At 39.0% G+C, this 20,398-nt stretch overlaps 1 protein-coding gene across 2 annotated transcripts in view; it reads left to right on the top strand.

The window, feature by feature from the left end:
- Window positions 1-15,363, top strand: part of LOC126334754 (uncharacterized) — a 354,076-nt gene extending 338,713 nt beyond the window's left edge. For both annotated transcript variants that reach the window (XM_049997334.1, XM_049997325.1), the window contains exons 2-3: window positions 13,867-14,009; window positions 14,953-15,363. In XM_049997334.1, the coding sequence (XP_049853291.1) occupies window positions 13,867-14,009; window positions 14,953-15,205 (396 nt within the window). In that variant the 3' untranslated portion in view covers window positions 15,206-15,363. The remainder of the gene's footprint in view (window positions 1-13,866; window positions 14,010-14,952) is intronic.
- The last annotated feature ends 5,035 nt before the right edge of the window (window positions 15,364-20,398 follow it).

Raw genomic sequence — 20,398 nt, 5'->3', positions numbered from 1 at the left:
AACATACTTCTGACCATATCTGGCTGTTGTAGTCTATCTTTTCATATTTTGTCAAGTATGCACAAGCTCTACTGCCCCAGAGTGGACAGTGTACTCATCACTTTATACCATTGCTCTGAGTATGAAGGAAATAATTTGCTCTCAATTGTTAATCATCATATGAGATAGTCAAAAAGGTAATTAGTTCCTTTGTAAATGAAGTGAAACAAGTTGTAATCATTCTAAACTGTCTGAAATGTTGGCAGTGGTAATAGTACTCACAATAGCACTATGCAGGTGGTAGGCCTATTGTATTTTCTCGAAAATAAAACTCAAGGTGAGATCATTATTTGAACAACTTCTAATTGCAATTATCTTACCCAGTGTTCATAAGTATATTCAGTTTGTAGGTCAGAGGTATCATTGGAAAGTGGACCAGCAACAAGAAACCAAACATTTTATTGAGACTTGGTTGGGGGAAAATTTTCATATAACTTCTTAATAAACAGTGTGATAGTTGTGACTAATAACTCAGTACAGCAGTAATGGCCATTAAACAAGGACAGTGCTATGCACTGCACAACATGTAGCCACCTCACCCCAACCATAATTCTGCAGAAGTCTGTTTTGTGTAAGTTTGAAATTTTTACATTTTATTTAAGTAATTACCATCTGGAAAGCAACCATCATGTTATTTAGCACATAACATAAGCTTATAATGATTGTAACATTAGTAAAGAAGCAGATAAATTTTATAATCATAATTATCAACACCATAAATGATAATAATAATGATTAAATCTTCATGTTTTAAAGTGCATAAACTAATTCCTTGTAGATCCCTTGAAAAATATATAGAAGACAGGCTCCGGGGAGGTAGGACTTTACATTGTGTTTTTGCATTGCATTTTAACTGTTTTGTAACACACTCCAAAAATTCTCTGTATGGAGGTCAGATGCAGTCGCTGCTGAGTCCAGGTGCATCACAAAGGAACTTCAGAACACACCAGAAAATAAAGTCAGAGTACACGATTCTTTCTTTCTTGACCAGATTGCACCCCTACACAGCTGTAAGTTTTCAAATAAGCTTCTAGGGTAAATAGCTGGTACAGATCTTCATCACTCTTCCTAGTAGTACTAAGATTTTTCTCTATTTTCAGAGTATTCTCAAATATTTTTAACAGTGCTTAGCATTATAGTTTTCTTTGTCTGTCTGGTGATATTTTGTGTGTATATGTATTAGGGGTAGACTGTGTTGCAATCTGATAGAAGACATTAGGTTCTTGTTCAAATTTGTTTGTGTGTTGTGGTGAAAACCTATGCTCAATATAAGATGCAGTTGGTGGACTTTGTTAATGTTCATTCAGTTGAGGATGTAGTGGAACAAGAGGTATCAAAACCATAAACATAAGATGCCTTTACCAAAATTCTGGAGCAGATGAGAATTTGAGCTGCAAAACAAACACAGCTTGTTACAGCATTAGCCACAAAGCAAAAAGAAATATCTACTAGACAGGAGGGTATGCCCACTAACCAGAATCTGGCCACAGTGAGCACACAACTTACTGAATTAGCAGAGAAACAGGAAGCCAGAGTGAAGGAAATAGGAAGTGAGATAACTGAACTGCAAAAAGCTCAAGGGCTGAACCCTGGATCTATGGAGAAGCTACCAACAGAAGTGAATGAGATCTGTGATAGATAGGTATCCTTAGATGACACTGTAGACAATCTGTCATACCAAGTGATGAATTTGTCATTAGAGCAAGAAAAATGGTACAAGAACAGTTTACTGTGCACACTCAACAAGTCACAGAATACATAAATGCTTGGGAAAATTCTGAGGAAGATCAAATAATAAAATTTGTGAACAAGCGAATCGAGACTTCTGTTAGTAATCTGTTGTCCCTGCCAGCAGTGGGCTAAAGAAGGAATTACTCAATATCAAAGAACGAATAGGATCGGATTCTTCTCAATGGAGAAATAAAATAGTTGAAACAGTGAAACCCCAGAACAAAGACTTAATAGATATCCTGACAGTGGTACAGAAATGCCAATATGAATTGCATGAAAACAGGACGACACATACCTTGAATCCCAGATGAGACTATAACAGTCTGAATGTGGATCAGCCTGTTGAAAATATTTCACAATCTGCACATGGCGTGCTGCTGGTGACAATGCTATACACAGTAATAATAATGGAAATGAAAATTCTTAAGTACAGAAACTTTCAAATATATTCATCAAATAAGATGGTATATCCTGTGGTATTCATTTGTGGCTTTAAAGATGTATTTCCATGACCATGGACCAAGGTGCAAAAGATAAGTTATGTAACTTAATATGTGCATGGTGACAGGGCCCTATAGGCAACTGAAATAAATAATTCATGCGAAACCTACACCAAATTGGGAAAAGTTGTGGGATAGTAATATGAACATGTAGAGATGACAGCAATATCACATACACCAGGTTTAAAAGAACAATGCATTGGTACAGTTGTCATTTATATTCAGGAGATTTTCTTATTTTATATTTTACATGTCTAGTTCTGTAGGACCAAATTGAAGAGCTAATACCCAAGGTCATGGAATGAGTCAGTACATAAAATTACAACATAAAAGAACTAACAGATAAAATAAAATTTTGTGAAGCCCCCCCCCCCCCCCCCAAAAAAAAAAGTGCATTCAAAAGCAGTCAACAATATAACAGAGGAATCAGCTTAATGTTTCAAGGAACTCCTCGACAGAATAGAAGGTCACTCATGAGGAAACTCTTTAGTTTCAGTTTGAAAGAGTGGGGATTACTGCTAAGATTCTTGTATCCATATGGTACGTTATCAAAAATGGATACAGCAGCATAATGCACACCTTCCTGCACAAGAGTCAAGCAAGTGAGCTCGAAATACAGTTTGGATTTCTGCTTAGTATTAACCAAGTGCAAGCTGCTAATTCTTTGAAATAAACTGATACTGTTAACAAGAAATGACAATAAAGAGCATATATATTCTAAGGTAAATGTGAGAATACCCTGAGGTTCATGAACTTACACCACTTTTTGCCAAAAATATTCTTTTAGAATGGGAAGAGTTACTCCAAAATATAATACCATACATCATAAGTGAATGAAAACAAGCAAAGTAGACTACTTTTCATGACAAACTATCCCTTACTTCAGATACAGTTTGAATAGTGAAAATGGCAGCATTAAGTCCTTCGGAAAGACTGAATGTGGGCCCTCCATGACAGTTTACTATTTGTTTAAACACCAAGAAATTTGAACTGTTCAGTTTCCCTAATGAAATGCCCAGTTTGTGGAATTGAAACGTTGGGTTTTGTTGAATTGTCTGTTATAAACTGTAAAAAATGAATTTTACTGTGATTTAGCATTAATTTTGTTTTTACAAGGCTTGAGTGTATGTCATGAACTGCCCTATTAGGAACAGAGCCAGTGTGGCACACAACATCCTTTACTACCAAGCTAGGTTCATCAGCAGACAGAAATATTTTAGAGATACCCATAATACTAGAGGGAATATCATTTATATAAATAAGGAACTGGTGTGGCCCCAAAATTGATTCCTGGGGTGCCCCCCATTTGACCAAACCCCACTCAGACCCGACATCACAGCCATTCTCAACACATGTGAATAATGACATTTTGCTGCCTGTTGTTAAAGTAAGAGGTGAACCAATTGTCCGCTACTCCCTTAGTCTGTAATATTCCAACTTCTGGAGTATTTTACGATCAACACAATCAAATGTCATAGTTAAATCATAAAATATGTCTAGTGTTCTAAATGTTTTAATTTAATCCATCCAGTACCTCACAGAGAAAAGAGAATATAGAATTTACAGTTGTTAAACCATGTCTGAAACCGAACTTTATATTTGACAGCAAATTATGTGAAATAAACTGATCAATTATCCTTACATACACTACTTTCTCAATAACTTTAGCAAACACTGGTGGTATAGAAGTATGTCTAAAATTGTCTACGTCATTCCTTTCTCCCTTTCTATAAAGTGGCTTTACCAGTGAGTACTTTAATCATCCAGGAACCTGACCATCCTTAAAGGAAATATTACAAATATGACTAAGTACAGACTAACATGTGCAACACAGTACCTTAATATTCTCCTAGGCAATCCATTATATCCATGAGAGTTCTTGTTCTTCAGTGATTTCAGTACTGATTCGATCTCCCCCTTGTCAGTATCATGGAGAAGTATTTCAGACAGTTATGTCATTCCCTGTAGATAATGAGTTTTTATTTAAATCACTTGCTATGCTTAGCAAATGTCTGTCAAATACAGATAATGTAAGGTGTTTAAAAATGTTATTAGGAATTCAAAGAGTATGTGGTACACAAATAGAATAGCTACTTCACAGGATAAAATTAAGGCCATATGGTCAGTTGTGAAGGAAGTGTCTGCTCACAAGCACAAGGTAAACAATATAAAGTCAGTTTGTAATAAAACTATATGTGATACTGGTAAGTCATATACAGGGTGGTCCATTGATAGTGACAGGGCCAAATATCTCACAAAATAAGCATCAAATGTAAAAACTATAAAGAATGAAACTCATCTAGCTTGAAGGGGGAAGCCAGATGTCGCTATAGTTGGCCTGATAGATGATGCTGCCATAGGTCAAACGGATATCAACTGAGTTTTTTAAAAATAGGAAACCCCATTTTTTATTACATATTCGTGCAGTACATAAAGAAATACGAATGTTTTAGTTGAATTACTTTTTTCGCTTTGTGATAGATGGCGCTGTAATAGTCACAAACGTATAAGTGCGTGGTATCATGTAACATTCCACCAGTGCAGACGGTATTTGCTTCATGATACATTACCCGTGTTGAAATGGACCGTTTATCAATTGCAGAAATGGTCGATATCATGTTTATGTATGGCTATTGAGATCAAAATGCCCAAAGGGCATGTGCTATGTATGTTGCTCAATATCCTGGATGACATCATCCAAGTGTCTGGACCATTCACCGGATAGTTATGTTATTTAAGGAAACAGAAAGTGTTCAGCCACATGTGTAATATCAACCACAACCTGCAACAAATGATGATGGAATCTCAAATACATTGGTGTTGAGAATGCTACATCCACATCAGTTGCACCCGTACCACATTTCTATGCATCAGGAATTCCATGGCGACAACTCTGAATCTCATTTACAGTTCTGCCACAGGGCACAAGAGAAATTACGGGCCGATGACAGATTTTTTGCATGCCTTCTATTTAGCGACGAAGTGTCATTCACCAACAGCTGTGATGTATACTGGCATAATATGCATTATTTGGCAACAGGAAATCCACAATGGCTCTGACAAGTGGAAAATCAGCAAACTTGGTGGGCTAATGTATGGTGCAGCGTTATGGGAGGAACGATAATTGGCCCCAATTTTATCAATGGCAATCTCAGTGGTGCAAAGTATGCTGATTTCCAATGTTACTACAAGATGTTTCACTGCATGACAGAATGGCGATGTACTTCCTACATGATGGATGTCAGGCATATAGCTGGTTTCCATGTTCAAGCTAGATGAGTTTTATTCTTTGTAGTATTTTTGTTTGATGCATCTTTCATGAGATATTTGCACTGGTCACGAACAATGAATAACCCTGTATGTACAGTATTTAACTGTAATTTTCTGAGCTTTACTTGCCATTTAATAAAAACCTATTTTTCACAGGGATGATATAACTCTCTTTCCAATATTGATGTCTGAAACACTTCTCTGTGATACCGACAAGTGGGAGATTGAATCAATAATTAAATCTCTGCAAGTTCCCTGTTTAGAACGTGGTAATGGTAAGCAAATTTCAAAGAGCATGAGAAATTGTTTAAGGTAACCATTATACAGTCATTAGACCATAATTGTTCACAATTGGTTTGTAAAACATTCTAGATAACTTGAGCGAATGATTTGGCCACACAAATTGTAAAACATGAGTCACATCAAAATTTATGGTGTGTGACAGTGAGGTCAATTTGTGCACAAAATCCTGCTTTGGCAAACTTCCTCACTCATGGATGGCTATAGAGGCAGTAATGGCTCAGTATTTCTACAGTGCACTTCCAGTGACTTGTTAAGTCCAGGCCATGTTGAGTTGGTGCACTACAGCAGACAAAAGTGCATCCAACACAATATTTGTGAGGTATCCCATGACTTTTGATACCTCAAAGCATTAGGATTTTGAAAATGCATTTCTTGTCAAATTGTGGCCCAGTTACGTGTCCGTAATACACAGAAGAGTGTTTTTACTCAGAGCTTTTCTCTTTTCAAAATGGGAGCTTGCACCAGTGTTTCGAAAAATAGCTTAGTAAGGCATACTACTGGGGTCAATTCATTTCTCCTAGAGATGATTCAGCAATCTTAAAGGCAACCTTACCTGTTGAAAATGGAGAGAAACATATTACCGTGTCAGAATCTAGTTGGAATGAATTTATGTTTGTATTGGGTTCTATGGACATAACTGAAGGAGACGTTAAGTTGCAACCAGGACCCAGAGGTTATTACTCACTGAGTCCTAGTACAGGGAATGGCTGTAGTAGAGGACAACTGCATGTACAATAAGCTGGTGTCCTCCGCAGGATACCGAACTGAACAGTTATCAGAAACACAGCAAAGGAGATGGTTGTGGGAACCCTTGCAGTACAAATTGAATGAACTGTGAAAGGAGATACAATTCTGGGTATGCATTTAATAATAATATGTATTCCAGTAACAGACAACTGAATACATCGTCAGATTATTACTGAGGGTCATAATCACCAGTGATTACCAAAATTATTGATGACAGCAGTCATACAACTGTACAACACCTGGAAACACTCTCCAACCACCTTGAGCCGCAGTGAGTTAGACATGAAGTAAGCTCCATTATATTCATCATATTAAAGCTACCAATGTAATGTAACAACTCTGCTCTGATATGAATCAAAGCAACCAGGAATACCCATTGTTACCACAATCTGTAATTTGGGCCAGCATTGAGGATGTTGGAGTAACTATTGTTCTAGACACAGGAGCATTTGGCAGTGTGATGTCAACCAGTTCTTTCAATAAAGTATTCACAAAAGCCAAGTTGCATGTCAGTCCTGTACAGAACTGCAAGACAGCTGGAGCCATTGAAATGTGATCCAGAAATATTAGAATAATAGGAATGCTAGTAAAACTATTGCAGTACCATGCACCATTCTACTAGTTGAAGGCTTATTGTTGACTGCCTTATGAGCCATGAGTTTATCTGTGTGGACACAAGATCAACTTCTCTATGGGTAAGGTTTCCTTTCTAACAGTGAATGAGCTTAATTTGTGCTGGTGAGGAAGGACAGTACCCGCAGTCAGTATTGATCAAATTCATTGTAAAGGAACATTGCACGACAAGAAAATTTCTGAAGTTAATAGTTCATAAGGACATATTGTCACCATCTACAGACGCAAGGGATTGACTACATAAAACTGTTTGATGACATAGTGAACCACTTATCTCTTTTGTCAAGACTCTACACTACAGCAGAGCTACTGTTTGGCAGGAGAGCATAGAATAAATGAATGTGTGGACCAGATTCCACAGGTTCCAAATGATGAAGGTAAGTTAGAAGAAAAGGTTCAGAAAGCTTTGACCAGCTTGACAGACAAAGCATTTAGAAGAAAGCACAATTATGACAAGACAATTATAAAAATACTAAGGTATCAAGTGAACAAGAAAGTATCATAAAGAAACCACCCACCTCTTGAACAAAATGTACAAAAAGTGGCAGCTTTTGCATACGAGACCTTTTGTGATTCTAAGGATTCCAAATCCTGGTGGATAATTATTAGGGTACCAAAGTAATCAGCAAATTAAAGGACTTTGTCCTCATCAAGATTTATAAAAATATTATTCTTGGTGGAATTAGTGTGCATAATTTTAGGAACACAGATCAATAAGTATTTTTATGTATTTTTGTCTGTAGTAGATAAGTATTATCCTGTGATGTATGTAGGAGAATTATTCTCATCTGCCAGTCTTAAGATCACAATTTCCTACATCTATGTTTTCATACATGGCTAGACTGGAATTCACAGACGGTTTATCAAACCACTTTCAAGTTATTTCTCTGCTGTTCCACTCTCCAACAACACACATGTAGCATGAACACTTATGTATTTTCGTATGAGCTCTGATTTTTCTTAATTTATTGTGATGATCATTTCTCTCTATGTAGGTGGGCAGAAACAAAATATTTTCACACTCTGAGGAGAAGCTTAATTATTGAAATTGCATGAGAAGATCCTGCCACAATTGGAAAGGCCTTTGTTTTAATGATGGACACTCTAATCCACATATCATCTCCCATGGCACTCTCTCCTCTATTTTGTGATAATACAAAATGTGCTCCCCTTCTTTGAACTTGTTCCATGTCCGCCCTCAGATCGATATGATGCATATCCCGCAACTCACGCTAGTACTACTGAAGAAGGAGGGCAATATACACTCCTGGAAATGGAAAAAAAACACATTGACACCGTTGTGTCAGACCCACCATACTTGCTCCGGACACTGCGAGAGGGCTGTACAAACAATGATCACACGCACGGCACAGCGGACACACCAGGAACCGCGGTGTTGGCCGTCGAATGGAGCTAGCTGCGCAGCATTTGTGCACCGCCGCCTTCAGTGTCAGCCAGTTTGCTGTGACATACGGAGCTCCATCGCACTCTTTAACACTGGTAGCATGTCGCGACAGCATGGACGTGAACCGTATGTGCAGTTGACGGACTTTGAGCGAGGGCGTATAGTGGGCATGCGGGAGGCCGGGTGGACGTACCGCTGAATTGCTCAACACGTGGGGCGTGAGGTCTCCACAGTACATCGATGTTGTTGCCAGTGGTCGGCGGAAAGTGCACGTGCCCGTCGACCTGGGACCGGACCGAAGCGCCGCACGGATGCACGCCAAGACCGTAGGATCCTACGCAGTGCCGTAGGGGACCGCACCGCCACTTCCCAGCAAATTAGGGACACTGTTGCTCCTGGGGTATCGGCGAGGACCATTCTCAACCGTCTCCATGAAGCTGGGCTACGGTCCCGCACACCGTTAGGCCATCTTCCGCTCACGCCCCAACATCGTGCAGCCCGCCTCCAGTGGTGTCGCGACAGGTGTAAATGGAGGGACGAATGGAGACGTGTCGTCTTCAGCGATGAGAGCCACTTCTGCCTTGGTGCCAATGATAGTCGTATGCGTGTTTGGCGCCATGCAGGTGAGCGCCACATTCAGGACTGCATACGACCGAGGCACACAGGGCCAACACCCGGCATCATGGTGTGGGGAGCGATCTCCTACACTGGCCGTACACAGCATCTCTACGATTGTCTCCATGGGAGAATAGCAGCCTGCATTGCTGCGAAAGGTGGATATACACTGTACTAGTGCCGACATTGTGCATGCTCTGTTGCCTGTGTCTATGTGCCTGTGGTTCTGTCAGTGTGATCATGTGACGTATCTGACCCCAGGAATGTGTCAATAAAGTTTCCCCTTCCTGGGACAATGAATTCACGGTGTTCCTATTTCAATTTCCAGGAGTGTAGTATACGCAGTTTCTGTAGTAGACCTGTTGATTACTCTAAGTGTTCCACAAATAAATGGAAGTCTTTGGGCCATGGGGGGCAGCCACGTGGTCTGATGTTACTTAACACAGCTACCCCTGTCAGAGATTCAAGTCCTCCCTCAGGAATACACTAAGCAGATTCAGAAGGATGTAGGTTGCAGTAAGTACTGGGAGATGAAGCAGCTTGTACAGGATAGAGTAGCATGGAGAGGTGCATCAAACCAGTCTCAGGACTGAAGACAACAAAACGGCTAATTTAAATTTCAGTGGTTTAGGTTTTGCCAGTATATGCCTGGCAGTTAGTGTGATGTTCTTCTCTGTTTCATGCAAGAAACTACTAACATAAAAATTGGAAAACCTCTTGAGGCTGGTGAAAAATTAAGGCTTTTACTCCATGCTGGCACAGAGCCATTTTCCATTTCTGGGGTGGAGATATTAACAAATATTGTATTTGCCTTATTATTTTCCACATCAGTACCTCTGTGAAGTGAGAAGTCAAACTTGTTACTTTGTAAAGACGTTGTCTTTTGCATAGTAGCAGGCTATTGTGCTGTCCATGGGGGCAGTCTTTTGATGTTGACAGTAAGAAACAATGCTTGTAGGGATGTGGGAGCAACAGTTTCAAATGTGAGAGTACCCTCATGCCACCTGACGTCGTTCTGTCCCACAATGAGTCAGAGCCGCTATTATCTGCCTAATTCGACTTCTGCTCACACATCATTTTGGTCCTCTCTGATTGGAGGCAGAAGCTGCAATTGTGGCTTTATAAGTAGAAGATTGTGACAGCCCCAGCAGTCAGTAGTTTAACTACTGATGACAATGGCAATAATAGCAGTTGAAAGCTCATGAATTTTATTTGATTTGATGCTGTTAGAAAACCAAGAAGGCATGGTGCCACAAAAGTCTTTGAGCACACTCATGTTTCCTCTGCAGTGAGCGGACAATGCACACTGTGAGACTACTGGAATAACTGTGAAAAAAGAAATCACATCTGCTGAACTCTTTAGCATATTCCTCACTTTGTTGCAGTTAAGTAACACATCCAAACTGCCTCAGTGGACAGGATTTTGAAAAGGACAAGCCATACCATTGAGAGACAGTGGTCCGGCAGGCAAGGTATGAGCTTGATCCATGTACCAGAAAGCTGTTTGATTTTCATCAATTTCTATCATCAGCTTTGCAGCCATTCAATTGGGAGTGGGTTGACATAGCGACAGCAGCTCAACTGTGCGCCAATTTGTGCAAGACAGCAAGAAAACATACAAGCAAGTTTGACCACGTAACTCACAGAGGAAATGACATGAAGAATACTAAGTTCCACAGAATAGCTGTTAATCTCTGCAGTCCAGAACTAGTTGACAACTCTGGGTAAAGGCCTTAATGTTTCACCAGTCACACAATATCTGTCAGTTTTTGGTATTGTTAGTGGAAATGAACGGTGCATCTGGCATCTGTTGCATGACACAGCGGAGGATGTCTCACTAGTTGCCAGCCCTATACTGGTTTAAGCTAGCCCACCAAAAACCAGTGTTAACTTAGCAGATTGTCGTGACTTGTCCTTATTGCATGAGAGTGATTACTTGGTTGTCTTGGTAGCAAACAGAGGAAATGCCAGTGTGTTTCTGAGCACTGAACCTGTAGGTGCTATATTTATTAGAAGATGATGCGTACCGGGAATTTAGTCACAATCTGATACATGCCTTATTCACGAATACAGGGAAGTTATTAAAGGACTATGGAATACGAGACTAAGTGGTGAAGTAATTAATGCCTTGTGCTGTCAGACCTCCCTGGGCCTATGGATTGCCGAAGATACATAAGGGAAAGGTCCCCCTTAGCCATATTGTTAGTGCAATTAGCTTTGCCCCTATAGACTGACAAAACATCTCACAGGAATATAATTAAAAAAAAAACTAGAACATTTTGAACACCCATGTTCTAAACTACCAGACATTTGTTGAAACACACAAGAAAATGAAAACAGAACTAAATGACATAATAATTGGTCAGGACATTGTGTCACTTTTTACGAGAGTTCCAGTACAAGACATGCTGGATCTTTCAGTTCAACTGTTTCCATTTGGAATGCTCAAGTTGTTGTGTTATGTTCTCACAACAACACTTCTAATGCCATGATGAATATTATGAAATAATGGAAGGCACAGTGATGGACTCACCACTGCCCCTTGCAGTCGCAAATTTCTTCATGGATCATTTTGGGGAGCAGGCTCCAAATTCTACAGTGTTGTGTCCATCTTGCTTCCTTAGGTATGCTTATGATACCTTCCTGATATGGCACCATGGTGGAAATACATGGCAGCAGTTAATGGGTAAAACAAACAGTGTTCATCCCAACATTAAATTTGCCATCGAGATGGAGCAAGATGGCAAGCTACTATTCTTGGATGTTTTTATTGGGCAGTAGGCAGGAGATTGGCTCGGTCATTCAGTGTACAGGGAACCAAAGCACACTGATCATTATTTAAACACTGATAATATTCACCATCTTGTACACTAGAAAATGGTCCTGAAAACGTTAATGCACACAGCAAAATTTATTTACGATGACAACCACCTACAGTCTGAATTGTAGCACGTGAGGCACATGTTCAGAGGGGATGGTTATAGCAAGAGACACACTGCAATTGCTTTCAGATGTCACCACAGATGGACACGTTGTGACTTGGCAGAAGAAGCCAAGCTAGTGGCTTTCCTTACATACTGTGAGCCAATGAGCAGCAAGTTACTGCAGAGACATGGATTGAGGCGAGTGCTTGGCCCATCCCTAAAATACAACATCTGCTGTGCCTTGTTAAAGAGAACATAGCTCTTCATGTGCCAGTTGTACATGGTGTCCCTTGTGAGTGTGGCAGGATCTTTGTAGGTCAAACTATTTGCACAGTTGTACGGTGTTGAACTGGGCACAAGAGACATATTAAATAGAGGGAGTTGGACAAGTCAGCCATATCTGAGCACTGTCTGGAAAGTGGACAGAAAATAAAGTATGATAATATGAAAGTTTTGGCTAATGTGTCGACATACTTCGATTCCATTATGACATGGGTGACTGAGATTAGATTGAACAACAACAATTTCAACAGAGACCAGGGGTACACTGACTAGGGCATAGGTAGATGCTTTCAATGTGAAAAGTCAGCTACAGTGGGTGACTAACACTTATAGGGAAGTTGGGAACAGCAGTTTCGAATGTGGAGGTTGGGAACAGCAGTTTCAAATTTGGCACTGGCCCCTCGTGCCATCTGACATCATTTGGTCCCATATCTGGCTGGAGATGCTATGGGCTATCCAACTCACCTTCAGTGCATGTGTCATTTCTGCTCTCTCTGATTAGTGCCAGTTACTGTAATCGTGGCTATATAATTGGAAAAATGTGCCAAGCCCAGCTGTCAATAGTTTTACTCCTGGCAACAATGACAGAGATAATAATTGAACACTAGTCAATTTTTGTTTTAGTTGACTCAGCTTGAAAGCCGAGAATATTTTATTCATAGGTTTGCTCAACATATTTTCCTCTGAGCAACAACAAACAGACTCTTGCTGAGACAATGTCCTCAAGATCATGTTGTGAAGTGGCTCTGCGCCTGAGTGGGCTAAGCAGCTGCCACCAGCCATCATATACTATGATGGCAGAGTGCGCTCGTGGTACCAAGCCACTGGAGGTGTGACAAAGCTGGCATACATCACTGGGTTTACCAGATGCTGTACAGCTGCAATCAGCATTCAACAAAAAGTTGCAATTCCATGGAACCTATGATATGCTGTATAGTGGTATTGATACTTGATACAAAAAATGCTACAACAGAACCAAGACTGTCTTCAGACAAGCTGATCCTCAACACACAGAGCTCATAGTTGACAATATGTCTTCTGGAAGCACACAGTTCACACTGATCTCATTTAATGTCAGTTATGACAAGAAGTCCAAATTTTACAGCAGTGGTACAGATTAGTAGTCTTCAGTTACTCTTCCTTAAATATCATAGTTCTTCACTTTTTCACACTGTAGTGTATGTTGTTATTACCTCTCCTCCCTGTTTCTCAGTTATAAACATCAGCATGCTGCCACCCTGAAAAGGTTTTTAGTTTCCTGTGCTGACTGATAGTATATTTATGTTTGCATTTCTTATGGTATTGATCTTTTTTGCTGTGAGCATTATAGTGTTGTTGTCTAATATGACTGTGTTTTTATTTTTCACTCTCTTACCTCCTCCTTACCCTTTTCCCACACTTGCTATGGTTATTCAAGGAGATGACAGCAGAAGGGATGGACGGGCAAGCATGGCCAAAAAATGTATGGCAGAATAGAATAGAAGAAACTCTCCTTAGGCGAGGGTGGTTGGAACCATGTCTACAGACAGAGAGATGGAAATCCTTTGTGTCCTCTACATGGTGAGTGATAGCCTGCTGTTATTGTTATGATGATGTGCTGTTTTATGCAACATATCTCAGTGATATTGTTGTATCAAGGGATGTCTTGGATGATTTTGTATGCTGAGTTTATTCTTAGGTTTTTATGTGTATGAATGTCAAGTAAATTATTCAGCATTTCTTTATTAATATATAACTGTTCTTATGATAAGGAACCTTGTGCAGTAATCTATCATTTTCAATCATTATTCAGCGAGCCATTTTTGTGTTGCAGATGTATTGTGAAGTAAATCTATATTTGATGTTCACAGTAAACATTTATTTTGGATGACTACTGATAAACTGATATGTGTGGCAAATTAGTGAGTTGGTGTTTGCACTTTTATTCTATTATGATGTGTCAGTACACCCTGCATTTTTAATTCACCAATGTATCTTCCAATGATTTGTTCTATTACTTGCCATGTTTATTGCAGTTCAATTTTATTTCTATGATTAATAGTTTTGTGCAATTTGAAGCAATAATTAGCAATTCAGTCTATCTCTTGCATTTGCAAATGTCGAATAAACTCATTTTCTGGTTAGACTTTCTACTTTTAATGTGTTTGCTATCAGGTAATGTCTGTGGTTTGGTAGGTTGCAGTAAGTGTCATATACCTTCCATTAAAGTTCCCTCATAGATGCCCACATATTTGTATTTCTTTTTAGGATGATTTTTGTTTGCAAGTAAAGACACGAGCTCTGATACCAACTTTGTGTACAGATGAGGGATTATTTTATTTATTTAATCTTGTCCAAGCCATAGACAACCCACATATTACATATACACACAAATACAAATACAATACACATATGTATAAATAAAACAAACCCAAAATGGGGAGTCACATTACAATGTAAAGACATAGTATATATATATATATAAGTGTGCTATATCATACAACTACATTTATATTCATTACAGGCATGATCAGTGGGTTGCTGTATCATTGGTTCCCATGCCAACTCCACAATACAGGCCAGATAGTATGTCAACATGGCAGTCAAGCAAAACCCACCAGTCAGTTTACGAGTTAGATTCTGCTGGACTCCATCTGAAGGAGCAGCACCAGCCTCTTCTCCAAACCACTGCATTGCCACAGCTGATGCTACATGCAGAGCACTACTTGCATTGCCAGTCAAGTGTCTTCCAGTTTGCCAAAACAGTGCTCACGTGACCACCTGGCCACAGAGCTGCCAGATCCAAGTGCAACACCAACCATGTAGGATCACCAAGCACCATAGTGAGCACCCAGCAGTCACAAAGGTATCTACTACCATATATTCCCTAAGAAAACTGACACCTTTTTGTAACATTACCACTCTGAGGCAAATACATTTTGCATTATTTGAGTCCCATCTAAGCTATGGCATAGAGATATGGGGATCCAGCAGTAAAGGCAATATGAAAAGTGTACTTATCCTACAAAAGAAGGCACTTAGAATTATGGGAAAGAAATGTGCCAGGGAGGCCTGTAGAAATTTGTTTACAGAATTTAAAATACTAACTGTTCATACCCTGTATGTACTTAAGATAATCATTATGGCAGTGAACAGTAACAAAACACATAATAAACAAATACACGGTCACAGCACCAGAGACCCCACAACATCTCTCATAGAACAACATTTTATGAGAAAAGCCCTCACTATGTAGGCATAAAACTATTGAATTGCTTCGAACCTATTATCTCCAAATTGCCCATTACAGAACTAAAAAAAAAAAATTAAAATTAAGGCTCCTAAGCAGTCATGTGTATTGAATAGATGAGCTTTTAGATTTAGTACACTCTTGTGATGGGAGACCATCTATCTAAAAATATATGAATCTCCGATCTTAGAATGTGTCAAAAACTGTAAATATTTGATCTCAGATCTGAATACTGTGTCACAACCTGTAAATTCCTTAATCTATGTATTACAAAGCAAATTGTTTTTATTAATAGTCCATATGTGTAACATTGTTCTCTCTACTAAATTTAGAAGAAGTTGTCTAGATAATAATGCCAGGCAATAATATGTAACACTAGTAAATAAGGCCCTGACTTATTCACGAGACTGGAAAAAAAAGTTTTTTTATAATCAGTTGATGTGAGATTGAAATAAATAAATAAATAAAAATAAGGAAATAATTAAATAGGTTTGATGATAGAAGTCATTCATTTTCTGTTCACGAAAATGTTAAACGTAATCGCTTGTAGTGCTGGAATTGTTACAGCCATTTGATGTCTATTCTGTTTTGTACTTTTTATAGATGTTGTAGTTGTTGGAACACTAATTCAATTAATAAAATAATTCAAAAATAGAAATAATTCGTATTGCCCATATAATGTATTAAACATTTATTTAATTTATTTACCTTCACATATTCCTCCTTCATAGTTTTATAAGCCTCTTCACACATTTCTGGAATTATTTTGGTTAATGTGCAATGTGACATTCAGGTGCTGTATTGTAAACTAGAGTAGCTCTCTTGTGTTTCAAGAAAATCCAGTGTCACATTTTGCCTGTCTTCTGCAGTTACAGCATTTCACAAGACTGTATTCCGTTTTGTAACATAAACAAATACTGAAATATGCTCTCATCCATTCATAGGTAACTCACATATAAGACTTGAAGTTCTCCAATTGCAGCTCTCATAACAAATTTTGGTGTGTGCTTCCACTATCTCGATGTAATAGCTATGGCTTCATCCAAGTATGTTTCCTTTACTGAATTAACATAGAAACAGGAAGCCACATTAAAGGAATTAGAAAAGGAGATAATTGAATTGCAAAAACCTCAAGAGCTGATTTCCTGGATCTATGGAGTAGCTACCAACAGACATGAACAAGATCCATGATCGGCTGTAATCCCTAGGTGACATGGTAGACAAACTTTTATACTGAGTGATGGATTTGCCTTTAGATCAAAGAAAATGATATAAGGATAGTTAACCATGCCCAAGTGGCAGGAGCAGGCATAGATGCTTGGGCAAAGTCTAAGGAAGATACATCTCACAATTTATGAAAGAGCAAATCCAGACTGCTGTTAGTAATCTGATGACAAAGTGCCCTCCGACAGTGGGCTAAGGAAGGAATTACTCATGATCTAGGAACAAACACAATGAAATTTTTTTCAGTGGAGGAAAAAAATAAGTGAATCAGTCAAAAACATGAAAAAACAGTTAATAGATGTCTGAGGGACAGTGCAGGATCAGACTATAACAGCCTGAAAGTGTGTCAGTCCATTAAATATAATTCACCTTCTGCACATGGCACACTGCTGTGACAACACTACACACAACAGTAATGATAGAAGGAAAGATGCTTAAGCATAGAAATGTTCAAATATATTCATCGGGTAAGAGACGGTATATCCTGTGCCATTAACTTTACAGGTGTGTTACCCCTGTCATCAATCAGGCCACAAAATATAATTTGTGTAAGCAAATGTATACATGTGACAGGCCCATATGAGTAACTGAAATCAATGATGCATGTGAAATATACCCCAAGGTGATAAAAGTCTTGGGATAGTGATATGCACATATACAGATGGTGGTAGTATCATGTACATGTGGTATAAAAGTGCAGTGCATTGGCAGAGCTGTCATTTGTACTCAGCTCCATGATGTGAAAAGGTGTCCAACATGATTATGGCCCATGATGAGAATTAATAGACATTGAACATGGAGTGATAGTTCAAACCTGATGGCATGCGACATTCCATTTCTGAAATCATTAGTGTGTTTAATATTCTGAGATCCTCAGTGTCAAGAGTGTCAAGAGTGCCTTTGCAAAAAGCTTGACATTACCTGTTGGGCTTGTGACCCTATTAGTCAAGTGGGACACTGTTTGCTGGTCATATGAGCTCCAATTTTAGTTGGGGAGAGTTGATGGCAGATTGCAGGGGTGGCACATACGTCACAAGGTCATGGATCCAATCTGTGAACAAGGCACTGTGCAAGGTGGTGGTGGTTCCATATTGGTGGTGTCTGTGTTTATTTGGAATGGACTAGGTTTTACTCCAGCTGAATTGATCATTGACTTGAAATCATTATGTTCAACTACTTGGAGACCATTTGCAGCCAGCCATTGACTCTAGGTCCCCAAACAACAATATAAATTTTGTGGACAACAATGCACCATGTCACTGGGCCACAGTTGTTCACATTTCATTTTAAGAACATTTTGGACAACTTGAGTGAATGCTATGGCCACCCAGATTGACCACCATGAATTCCACTAAATATTTATGGGACGGAATCAAGAGGTCAGTTCATGCACAAAATCCTGCACTGGCACCACTTTCACATTTATGGATGGCTATAGAGGCATTATGGCTCATTATTTCTGTAGGGGATTTCCAATGGCTTGTTAAGTCCATGTCATATTGAGTTCGTGGACTACACCAGGTAAATTGGGGTCAGACATAATTTTAGGAGATATCCTATGACTTTGGCACCTCAGTGTGCAAGGATTCTGAAAAGGGTTTTCTTGTCAAATTGTCGTCCAGTAATACTACAGAAGAAGGTTTTTACTCGGAGCTTTTCTCTTTTCAAAAGGGAAGGTTGTGCTGATACTTCAAATAATAACATAATAAGGCATGCTACCATTTTGGGTAGAAATATTTCAACGATCTTGAAGCAAAAAATGCCTGCTGAAATTAGAGAGAAACTTATCCACACTGGAAGAATTTGAGGGTGTATTGGGTTCCATGGACATAACTGAAGGAGGCATTTAAGTTGCAACCAGAACCCAGAGGTTATTATTCACAGAGTCCTGGTACAATCAATGGTTGTGTCGGAGCACTACCACATGAACTGTATGTGGGAATCCCCAACAAAATAACAAACTGAACAGTTATCTAAACAACAACAAATGAAATGGTACTGGGAATTGTTACATATTAACGGAAACAAACCAAGGTGATATGAAATGAGATATGTCCTGGCCATGCAGCTAGTAATAATATTGGAGTAACAGACATCTGCAAACACCAGTGAATTATGACTGGAGATCTCAGTCACCAGTGATTACCAAAGTCATTGATGATGTCAGTCACTCTACTGAACAATATCTGGTAAACTGTCTCCAACAACGTCAAGCCCTGGAAAATTGATCATGAGATAAGAGAGGGCCTGTGATAGAGCTGCAAAATTCTTTCATTATACTAATGGAGCTGGCATGAGGAAGGAGCTCTTATATGATTGATTCAATGTAACCAGGAATAGCTGCTGTTACTACAGTCTGCAATTTGGACCAGTATTGAGGACGTTCCAGCAACTATTGTTCTAGACTCAGGAGCCTTTGTCAGTGTGATTTCAAGCAGTTCTTTCAATAAAGTATCCACAAAACCAAGTTGTGTGGCATTCCTGTACAGAACAGCAATATTATTGCACATGATCTGCTAATGTTTGAATGATGGAGAAGTTACCAAAACTAGAAAATGTACCAGAGCCATGAACCATTCTTGTTGCTGAAGACTTGATTGTTGATTATATTCTGAGCCTTGTGTTTATCCATGAGGACACAAAATTGACTTCTCTATAGGCAAGGTCTCCTCTCTGACTCATAGTGAAAGAGCTAAAGTTGAGCTGCTGTGGAGTGACGGTAGCCCCAGACAGTAGTGCCAAGTTTTCCAGATTAAAGTCATTGTAAAGGAACATTTCAGCACAATGAGTTTTTCTGAACCTTTGAACACATAACTTGGAAGTCACATCGCAAGTATAAAAAATAAATAAATAAATAAATAAATTAGAAGAGCCAGGAAACCCAACCAGCAAGCAAAGACAGCAGAAGTCTGACCTTTTGGATCAATTTGGGGAGATACGTGAACAGAAACCTGGTATAATCCAAGGAAATATTTCATCTTAATGAACTTACACCCACAGCCTTGTACAGTAGTTTCTGTCTTATCGCTCAGTCTCAGTGGAAAGCAATAGACGAAGAAATCAAAAGGATGTTTCAAGAACTTAACAGGTTTATAAGGAAGTATTGTAACCATCAACAAACACTAAGGATTGACTATATAAAATCATTTGAAGAAATAGTGAATCTGCTGTCTTGTCAACACACTACATTACAGCAGAGCTAATGTTTCACAGGAGGTTAAAGAATACATGGGTGGACGAGATTCCACAGGTTCCCAATGACAGAGACTAGTAGGAAGAAAGGGTTCAGAATGCTTTGATCAGTTCGACAGAAAAAGTGTTCATAAGAAAGCACAACTGTGACAAGAAAATTGTAAAAATGCTAAGGTATCTAATGGCACAGAAAGTATTATTAAGAAGCCATCCAACTATTGAACAAAAGAAATGAAAAGTGGTAGTTGTTTTTTATGGTACCTTTTGTCATTATAAGGGTTACAAATCTAGGTGCATATCTATT

This window comes from Schistocerca gregaria, chromosome 1 (assembly GCF_023897955.1).
Source record: "Schistocerca gregaria isolate iqSchGreg1 chromosome 1, iqSchGreg1.2, whole genome shotgun sequence".
Lineage (NCBI taxonomy): Eukaryota > Metazoa > Arthropoda > Insecta > Orthoptera > Acrididae > Schistocerca > Schistocerca gregaria.
Note: the sequence above shows the minus strand (reverse complement) of the source record. Positions and strands in the feature narration are given on the sequence as shown.